The 11076-nt window shown below is 35.8% G+C and overlaps 1 protein-coding gene across 1 annotated transcript; it reads right to left on the bottom strand.

Annotated features, from left to right (window-relative positions):
- Positions 1-8642: 8642 nt before the first annotated feature.
- On the bottom strand, positions 8643-10672 carry LOC131058929 (uncharacterized). Its single transcript, XM_057992459.2, has one exon. It carries the CDS (start codon positions 9349-9351, stop codon positions 8995-8997), a length of 357 nt encoding a protein of 118 aa, XP_057848442.1. The 5' UTR covers positions 9352-10672; the 3' UTR covers positions 8643-8994.
- Positions 10673-11076: the final 404 nt, after the last annotated feature.

Raw genomic sequence — 11076 nt, forward strand, 5'->3', positions numbered from 1 at the left:
TATTTTGAATTTTTTGATTTTTTTTGTATCTTTGAATTTTTATTTTTATTTTTGTATTTTTTAATTTTTTTTGTATTTTTGAATTGGGATACTTTGAAGAGCTATGTGTGAAACTTGTGAAGGTGCATGTTGTTGATAGGATCCTCCAAAGGTTCACCCTCTGTGGTTGAGAGTTGATATGCACCAGATCCATATGCTACTGTGATGATGTAAGGACCAAGCCAGTTTGGTTCGAACTTGCCCTTTTTCTCTCGGTCTTGCTGATTCTTAGGATTTTCTCTAAGAACCAAGGCACCCACCTTGAATGTGTGAGGCTTAACCTTATGATTGTAACTGCAATATTCCTTGACTGAATGATGTGTATCTCGAGTGTATGTCTTCCTTGATAAAGGACCTGAGATAGAATTACTAGTGTGTGGACTATGTAGTCCCATATGCGTGTCACCTAAAGAAGTTTGGGCATCCTTGATAACAAAGTCCTTCGAGTAAGCTTCATTAAAGGTCCATGATGTATCTCCAGAAGGGAATGGATGTGTGGAACAAGTGGATGAGCTATGAAGGCTTATAATTGTGAAAAGAAGTGAAAGTAGGATAGCATGATGGAAACTTAGGATCAACAAGTATTCTTTTTGACTTGAAATATTAGAACTTTTGCACCTAGTTATTTTGATATTAGGGGAGATCAACTTTTGCTCTTTTTGCTTCATAGGATTTTTATCCTTGACTTTGATTCTTGTAGAGTCTAATAGCTTTTGATTTTGATTTGGACTAAAAAACTTTTCTTTATTTTTAAATTTTAGATTTTTCTTTTCAAATCTTGATTTTTGATCCCCAATTAGTAAGGGATTTTCTGATTCTTGTTGATTTGAGTCTAGGAGCAGAGTGGAAATGGAATGAGTGGATGAAATGCTAAGGCTATGTGAGTTCTCAAGAGGGCTGGCAATATGCTCAATAGATTCTTTGCTGGAACCACTCTTAGGACTACTGATATCAAGAGGTGCTTGCACCACTATAGGATATTTGCATTCAGACTTAGTAGCCATAACACTAGGTGCTTCGTACCCAAATCCTCGGCATTGAAAATTGTTTGTAGGTTGTTCTTGTAGACTGGATACATTAGGAGATAATGGGAGTTGATCAACATGAAAGATATACTCACCATATCCCAGGTCTTTAACCTTGAATTTTTCTTTGAGCTCATCTTGTTTGGATGTAGAAGCTTTTAAGGATTCTGGATCAACATATGCTGATGAAGGAATAGCTTGTCGATTGACTGGAATTGTTATTTCTGATCTAGGTCACAAATTGTTGTAATATATGAATGGATTTGGGTCAGCTTTGACGGTCACTTCAACTCCATTGTGAGGGAACTTGATACATCGATGATATGTAGATGGGATTGTGCTCATCTCATGAATCCAAGGACGTCCTAGTAATATGTTGTATGTGAGCTCTAGATCAAGGACTTGACAAACCACATCCTTTGTAACTGACCCAACTCTGAGAGGTAAGGTGATTGTGCCTTTGGATGAATGCTCTTCATCATCATATGCTTTGATGGTAATTTTGTTTGTAGAATTCAAAGCTTTATCTGAATATCCCAATTGTTTAATAGTGCTCAATGTACAAATGTTTAGACCTACTCCTCCATCTATCAGGACTTGCTTTATTCGATGTTTATGTAGAAAGGCTTCAATGTGTAAAGGTGCATTATGTGGCTAGCTCACAGAGGCATCATCAGCTTCTGTGAATGTAAGAGAGTGTGGAATGGAAAGGTATCCCACCATGGCTTGAAACTGGTCCACATTCAGATCAGTAGGGGCAGATGTGTCTCGCAAGATTTTGTCAAGAATGGCCTTATGTGCAGGGGATATGCGTAAGAGCTCAAGGATTGAAATGAGCGCGGGTGTCTTCCCTAACTGTTCTACAAGGTCATACTCAGGTTTGGTTGATGAGGAAGTAGTGTTTTTAGCTGGAGCACCTTGCAAAGTGAATTTACCTTGACGGGTTGTGACATTACATTCAGAGGTAGGTTCGGAAGAAGATCCAATGCCTTTTAGGACAATCTTGGGTCTTTGGGTAGAATTCTCAAGCGTTTTGTCCTTGATGATAATGGTAGAGACATAATTGTCCATCGAGATGTGATTGATAATTGAATCATAGTTATAGGATGCTCTTGTATAGTTGGTTTGGTCATCTGTGGCTTTAGCTTTTCCCTTGTCATATTTTGGGAATGGTTCCTTAAACATCTCATGCTCTTGATTGGATGAGTGTCCTTCAATCTCAATGTCACCTCTATCAATGAGATCTTGTATGATGTTCTTCAGTCGATGACAATTTCCTGTTTTATGACCTTTGCTCTTATGAAATTCACAATACTCATCATCATTCCACCAATTTGGCTTAACCTTTGGTTCATATGGAGGAAAATCTAGAACTGTGATTACTTTGTTTGCCACTAACTTTTTGAAAACAGACTCAAGTGGTTCTCCAAATGGGGTGTACTTCCTTTGTGATCTAGAAGTTGTTTGAGTATTCACTTGATTATTTGTAGAGCTTGATCTCGAAAAAATGATTTTGGGTTGCACTATATTGGCATCAACAACACCATCATTGACTATGTTCTTGTTTTTATTCCAAAATCTTGGCTTATCTTTTCCTTTAAAGTCATCTTTGTTTTCCTTGAATATCTTAATGACTCCTTGTTCAATTAGGACCTTTTCTGTCGCTAAGCCTTTTTCAATGACGTCCTTGAAGGTGGACAAACAAGCTTTCCTTAGATCATAGCCAATGTCTTTGTTAACATTTTGGGTGAACATCTCTACCATTTGTTTTTGTGGAATTTCACAAGAGCATCTGCTGGCTAGATTCCTCCATCTTTGTAAAAATGATGAAAAAGATTCTCCATCCTTTTGTTTGGTGTTGCACAAAGTAGTGACTGATATGTCCGTCTCTATGTTGTATGAGAAATGTTCGATAAATGCCTCTGCTAAGTCACCCCATGACTTGATTCGAGGTGGGAGTTGGGAGAACCATTCCATAGCTTGATCACCTAAGCTTTGTGGGAATAATCTCATCAAATATGTCTCTTTTGTTGCTACCTCAATGCAAGCTATGAAAAATTGTCTTATATGTGCCTTAGGATCTCCTCTGCCTCTGTACTTATCAAACTTAGGTCTCACAAAGTGTGTAGGAAATGGAGGCATTGGAATGCTTTTGTCAAATGGATAGGGACATATGTCTCTCATTGTATAAGTTGGCTTCGGTGTATTTATGTCCTCCATTTTCTTTTGTAAGTCCTTAATTTGCTGCTCCAAATTGTTCTTAGGTGGAGATTGACTTCTTGGACCATACCCCATGCCTAAATCACCGGGTGGAGGAGGAGCATGTTGCATATATGGATGATATTAATCATACACATGTTCATATGGAGGAGGTCTATAGTGATGTTGCATATAAGGACCACTTAGTATAGAGTCATGAAGAGGAATAGAATATCTGTTTTGTCCATGTATACCATACTCTACAGGCATGTCATGAGTTTGTTCTAGTGTGTTTCCCCCAAATTTGATCGGGGGTTTCCTTGTGTCCAAATTTTGAGCATGCCTTTGAATATCCAATTGCTTTGGTGGTTGATCCTTAGCATTGGTATGTGGTTGAGCATATTTCTCTGCATAAGACTTCCATAATGGTTTGCGAAGGTGAGTATCATATGCTTGACCATAAGGGACCTCTGGTTTTTGAAACAAAGATGATGGTGATTCAAGCACCATATGTGGTCCTCTATTGCCTCCACTATTAGGCATCCTTTGATCCATGTTAGAGTGACGTTGTTGCAAAGGTCGATTTTCTATTATTTGAGACATGTCAAAATCATGAGGGATCTTGGTTCCACTTTGTGCCATCACTTGTAGAAAATATTGTCTATCTTTCCTCATTATTTCCTCAACCAATCGATTGAAATGAGGATTCATAATGGTGTCTTCCACTTCTGCTGAATGTATGGAAAAGTTGTCCATATTGTCATTGTGTGTATCATTGTTGTTTTTAGTGTCCATGTGCTCAACATTTGGAACGTTTCTATAAGCAATAAGCATCCATGTCAGGTAATATAGTATGATCAAAATTGAAAAAGATATCATTGTCATACTCATAGGAGCTCATGTTTGTGGACTCTTGAGCCTCTTTAGCTTCTCTCCTATATTTTTGGGAACGAGTTTCAACCATGAACTAGGTATTGACCAAGATGTGGGAGACTAGATGAAAATGGAAAGAGTATGGAAGACCAAGAGTTGGATGGAATGTAAATGAATCTAAGGTTTACTTGCAATGTCCAAAGTGTAAGACCAAGTACGTATGTAGTAGAGTGGGTGTGACTTCCAAAGAGAGGATAGTTTCTCTTGATGAGGTAAGTTGACCTTGACTCTAAGTAAGACCAAATGAGACCCAAAGGTGATAGACCTTGATGAGGGACCACTTAGCAAAATGTTGTTGTATGTAGTGTGTTGACAAAGTATGATGAGGACAAGCAAGTGACCTTTTGACTCAAGTTTAGACAAATATGAATGTAATGTAAGGTGTAAAGTAATGATGGACTTTGTGAGACCCAAAGATAGGTTGAATGCTAGATGAAAACCTGAAGAGATAGCTTAGGAAGCTCAAGAATTTTGAAATTGATTGCTCTTGTTTGTTGGACTCTAAAATTTTTTCCAATTTGTGAGGTTGTTTTGTTGTGACCAAATCTGAATGTTTGACTGTTTTTCGTGACAAGAGGACACAATGTTGATGAAGACTCAATGTTTGCAAGTGTTTAGACTCAAAATGACTCCAAGAAAAGTGTGTTGTTTGATGTAAGAATGTTTTGCATACACTTGAAGACACAAAAGACACAATGTTTTGTTGTTTGGTCTTGAATGTTTGATTGTTCAAAATAAGACAAGCACAATTCTTATGGTTGGCCAGGACAATAGTTGTTGATCCCACATGGAGTTTCCCCCGAGGCTATGCTATTCAGAGCAGATACTTAGATGCTTGACCCCACTGGCTCCACCCTCGACACTCACTTCTCAGGGCAGCCAAGCATTAGTCCCCACAAAAAATTCTCGTGGCAAACTTTATATTTCTACTAAGAACCGTATGTGTGTGGGCCGCTACTAGAGGTCCAACCTCCTACCCCAACAACTAGAAGGATTTTGGCTTCTAAAACAAAAAGGTGCTAGTAAGGGCATCCACTCGTGTGGCCATACATGCGGCACTTTCAGCTCTTTAAATACAGAAGGCTCCCAGCCGGTAGGGGTTACGCCCTACAACTGATCAAATAAATTTGATCAAATGGGTTTATGGGGCGACATAGTGTCGGTATGAACTAATCAGCACACGTTATCCATAGTTTTCACCATGAATACAGTTATTTATAGTGGTTTGGAAGAAGATGGCTTTTTTTTTGCTACCACTTGGGTCGTTCTCTCCTCACTAGTAGTCCTAACGACCACACGGGGAGACAGACCCTCTAAAGATGAAACAAAAAGAGCCTATTGTTGAAGACACAAAATACAATGGTTTAATTTTAGTGCACCAATTGAAGTGTTTGATAATCTATGAAAACAAGGCACACAATAAAGATAAAAAACCCTTGCCAAGGTCCTACAACAAACATTTGTTAGTAGTTTGGATTGTTTCAAATGATCACCCCTTCCTGCAAGCACACAAGTTAGGTAAATTTTAGATCCAAAAGACTTTGTGAAATAGGGGTCTTCAACAATGCATTTTGTTGACCAATTCAAGGATCTGATTCATCATAAAAAAAGAACACTTGTAAAATTTTAAGAGATTTCTAGAAATGTAAGAAAATCCAAAAAATTTGCTAATTTGCTCCAAACATTAATTTTTTATGAAAAATCATAAAAAAATTATATAAAATGCAAAATCGATCCAAAAAATCTAAAATTTTTACTCGAGAGTCCTGATGGTCTTCCAAACCTGCATAAAAAAATTTCTGCAACAAATACTAGCAGTTTGTGAGATATGAGTAAAATAATGCAAAATCCTAATTTTCAAAGATCCGATTTTTGAGGAATTATTTTGCATAAAATTTAAAATCACAAAGAATAGATCCTGTGTATAATTCTGAGAGATTTCAAAAAATGTAAGAAAATCTGAAAAATTCGCTAATTTGCTCTCAAAATTATTTTTTTATGAAAACTCATAGAAATTCATATAAAATGAAAATTTGATCCAAAAAATCTAAAATTTTTACTGAATCCTTCTGATACTTTTCTTGACCTACACAAAAATTTTATGTCACAATTCGAAGCCGTTTGTGAGATCTAATCAAAATAAGGAAAAACCCTAATTTTTAAAGATCCATTTTTTTAGGAAATATTTTGCATCAAAATTAAAATCACAAAGAACAGATCCTCTGTATAATTATGAGAGATTTCAAAAAATGTAAGAAAATCTGAAAAATTCTGTCATTTGCTCTCAAAATTAATTTTTTATGAAAATTCATAAAAAATTCATAGAAAATTAAAATATGCTCCAATAGATTTGAATTTTTCTTTGAGAGCTCCTAATACTGTCTTCAACTTGCAAAAAAAATTTGGTGCAAAATTTCCAATTCGATTGTGAAATATGATCAAATCTCTCCAAGATCTTGATTTTGTGTCCAAAACTCTAGCTGCACAAGGTTATTCTCCAAATTGTTTTACAAAACAATAATATAGGGTTAGAAAAATCTGCAAAAAACACAGATCTAACAAAAATGCATGTCCCACAGGGTGTGCCAAAATGTATATGGTGAAAATGGATACAACAATGATGAAAGACTAAATGAATTCAACCACAAAACCCTAGCCTAACAACAACAAAGATCCACCATAACATATGAAGATTACCTAAGACAATGCAAATCAAATGAAATTACAAAGATTATACCATCACATGTCCAATAGGGTTTAAATCTCCATTCTTCCTATCTCCATTGATCTTGCTTGATATATTTACTCTCAGATTTTATGTGCACAAGAGTTCAACAAAGAATGTAAATGTGGTTGCAAGTAGGCTTGATTGCATATGCAAGTTCGAAAGCGTAGTCGGGGCTGAATGCATAGTGAGTTAGTTAGGATGCATAGATTGATTAGGATGATTGATTAGGGTTGATAATGAAGGAAGCATCTCCTTATATAAAAGACATTGTATGAAATGGAGGGATAAGATTAAGAGGTGTGAAAAGAGGTCGACTATGATTAGAGGGTAGGTAGAGGAAATAATAAAATAATAAAAGGGTAGGTAGTGTATGAATTAAGAGATGAATGACATGTGTCATATGTGGAAAAGACTAATGAATTAATTAAATAAATGAAGATTTATTTAATTAATAGAGGAAGTGGGATCAATTAAATAAATAAGGTATTTATTTAATTTGGGAAAAGGACAATTTAAATGAATAAATGTATTTATTTAAATGAGAAATAAGGCTAGAAGAGGATATATTAATTAATTAAATAAATAAAGATTTATTTAATTAATAGAAGAATTAGGTTCAAATAATTAAATAAATAAAGATATTTATTTAATTAGACATGACAATTTTAGGTGTCTACAGTGTCCACCTTAGAGGGGGCCTCAACAATTGAGTGTTCTTCCTTATCATTTTTCGACCATGTAGGAAAACCTTTCCTATGTGATTGAGAGCAATATGAGGCTAGGTGACCAGTAGCAAAGCAAGGATGACAACAAAAGGGATGACCCTCATAATCCAATGGTTGTGTCCAAGGCCTATCCCTGACCATCAAACCACATCCCCACAAAGGGGTTTGGAGATATCAATGTCAACACAAATGTGAGTAAAGGTGGAGTGACCCAAGTGGAAAGTGGAATCATCCACCTTAAAAAAATGGCCAATAGAGTTGCCAATGGCCTCATAACAAGAATCATCCCAAAACTGAAGTGAAAGGTTTCAGTGAGGGGATTGAAAGAGGGAGTCTAGGGTTTGAAAATACTCTCCCCAGGATGTTTCCATGTTGTTGAATTGAATTTTTCGTTTTTTAAAACAAGATAGAAATTTTTTTAAATATATTTTATTAATTTACAAATTTTAAATTTAATTATTTGTATGTGTTTCTCTACCACAAGATCACGCTATATGATCTAATATTTAAAAAAGATAATAAAAAAAAGAGAGAAATGCAATCCAAAACGTTAATAAAGCTGTCATATCTAAAAATTTACAAATTGATGCATATACTTTCTTTTTAAAACATCTTCGAAACTTCTACTTAATATTGTGACCATAAAATTGTCATAAAAAATAATACATCATATAAATGAAAGGAATTTGTGTATATTAATAATAGAAAGTATATCATAATAACCTGTAAAAAAGTTTAAAAAATAAATATAAAACATCTAAACTAAATAGATTCAATTCTCAAATATCAAACAGTCCATTAGTAAAAAGTTAAAAAAATATTAAAGTATATGTAACAATATAATTCCTTAAGCCAGATGGCACAACAATTCCATACAACTTTTATGTCACTTAGATATCTTTGGATACTGGCTTTATAAGACTTCATATTAAATAAAAAACCATTCGTAATATACACTCTTTTATCCTAGTCAGTCATATACAATCTTTGTGATTGAAAAGTAAAAATTGATTTATTATATTAAAGAAAAGCACCGAAAGAAGACTGCAAAATTGTACAAAAGCTATTCAGTGGAGAACATCTGAAAATTAAATACTGCTTACAACATATTCTTGAAGCAATTTCAACTGTGCGGAAATAATGGAACATACCGTCATTATTTTTCCCAAGATACTCCAGGACAGAACAGTTTGAGACTGAAGAACAATGAATAACAAAATCTCCAACTTTTGAAAGCTGAATCTGCCCTCACAAAAAACCCAGCCTTACCAAATGTGCACATGAAGAACCCAAGCAATGGTGCTGAATATTGACACTAGTAAAGTTTCAGAACATCTTATAAATCTTAACTGGCAGCTGGAGTTGGATTTGCCTCAGTAGGCTTGGGTTCACCATTTTCAGCAGGCATAGCAATGGGAACATGAACATGACCACCTCCTCCACTACCATCAATGTGACCATCAATACAAGTAGAGCATTTCTTTTCAACCCACCCTTCAAAATCATATTCACTGTCACCTATTCTTCTCCCTGCACAGAGTCTACCCACCATCCCTGCAAGCACTCCCAGAATTGTTATGACTGCTAGAACAACAATCACCATTCCAACTGACCCACTTGGATGACTTCCATGGGAAACTGCTTGCTGCTGATATATATTAGTAGGTGGAGGTTGCTGAAAGTAAGGTTGCACAGTAGCCATCTTCTAAAGCACCAAAATGTGATGATAGTTTGAGTACTCTTCTGTTGGTCAGGACCTGGCCTCTTGCTAAGGATGGTTCACCTAATGGTCAAATAATAACTGAAAAGAGCACAAGAGTAACTGATAAGCACCCAATGTAAAATTTATAATCTTCAGGGCTCTGATGCTCACTCTTACTGATTAGGACTCTTCCTGCAGATGGACACAAATGTTGCAGGAATGTTAACCTAACAGTTTGGTGTATGTGCTATGTCCTCTCCTGCAATGGCACCAAAAGTGGAGAGCTTTTAATGATCAAGCACAGAGGTAAACTTGGGTGGCTCTGCTAGAAGCCTCTTCCAAAATGGTAACTTGAGAACTCTGAGATTGATTTAGAAGGCTTCAGTGCAGCATACACACCAGCATAGAAGAGCTGATGAAGAACAGTATCAAGGATTGAAGCCAATATTATTCCATAGAACTCTTCAAGATTGTTTATTTATGGGAAGGACCCAAATGAGATTTTGATGTTCAGTTGAGTTGGTAAGGCTCAGCACATTCAAAAGCAAGCCTAATTGGTATCTCAGACTTCAAAACTGGGCTGCAGAGAAATCCTTCCTTGATAGAGGCCTAAGTGATCTGATCAACACCTGATCACAAGAATAACATAAGTAACTTAGATTGAGGCAGAAGGGTATTACAACTACTTACCCAAGTCTCTATATTGAAGGTATTCATGGTTACCATCTTCAAAAATTGGCTGCTAACAAGGATTGAACTCTGCACCTTGTAATTGGTCTCTTCACTATTGACCAACACAATCTCCACAATGGGCTACTAGCCAGGACAAAACTCTGCTCCAGGTAATCAGTCTATCCTCCATTTTCTTCTGCCTTTAATTACTGCAACAATGACAAAGCAATCTATTCTGAAACAGAAGATCAATCAAAACCCTTGTAGATCTCAACAATATCGACAACTTCAGTTATTTACAGATATGATCAGATCCAAGCCTCTTAAAGAAAGGATTGGAGGAAAAATGGAGGGGGAAGGAACAAAATGGGTTAGGGAATATATATATAATATTCATTAGTCTAACAGTTATGCTACCCTATTATGATATGGGTATCTGGTTTCTTTGGCTATGGGGAAAAGACCCATCTAAACATGGGTGGGGCGGTTCCTAAAGTTGATTAAAGTGTGCTGTCGAATCTTATACAGCTAATGACTCTTGACAGAAAGTGACTGATACAGATGCAGCAGATGCCATTGCCAGCCTTAGTGACGGAAAAGGTGTAAGACAAAGTGTACTGCTAAGGCCCTCCTTATATCATATTAACACAACAGCATTATCACAAAACACCTTTAGCTTTTGTTGTTGAGCATCCTTTATATAGATGTATATATTGATTTTCTCCTCCATTCTTGTCCCATCAATAGATATCTTAAAATTCAAATTAATTTAATTGCTCTTGCTTCTTTTTTCTTCATTTATTGTATGTCAAATCTAAACCCACATAAAACGGTCACCTTAGTCGCATATATCATTATCATGTTACCAGATAGCTATAGCTTTAAGAAATGTTCAAAAAGCATCATGGGGTAATTCATTGCATAAAATGTACCTTTAATTCAAATGTTGTCATTGTCATTATAGTGGTAATCTCATCATTGTAATAAAATCATAATAAAATCAGGTGATAATTTCAATGTGCTAATAAAGTTCAAAATGGATAGCTGTTTTTT

Source organism: Cryptomeria japonica, chromosome 3 (genome assembly GCF_030272615.1).
Source record: "Cryptomeria japonica chromosome 3, Sugi_1.0, whole genome shotgun sequence".
NCBI lineage: Eukaryota > Viridiplantae > Streptophyta > Pinopsida > Cupressales > Cupressaceae > Cryptomeria > Cryptomeria japonica.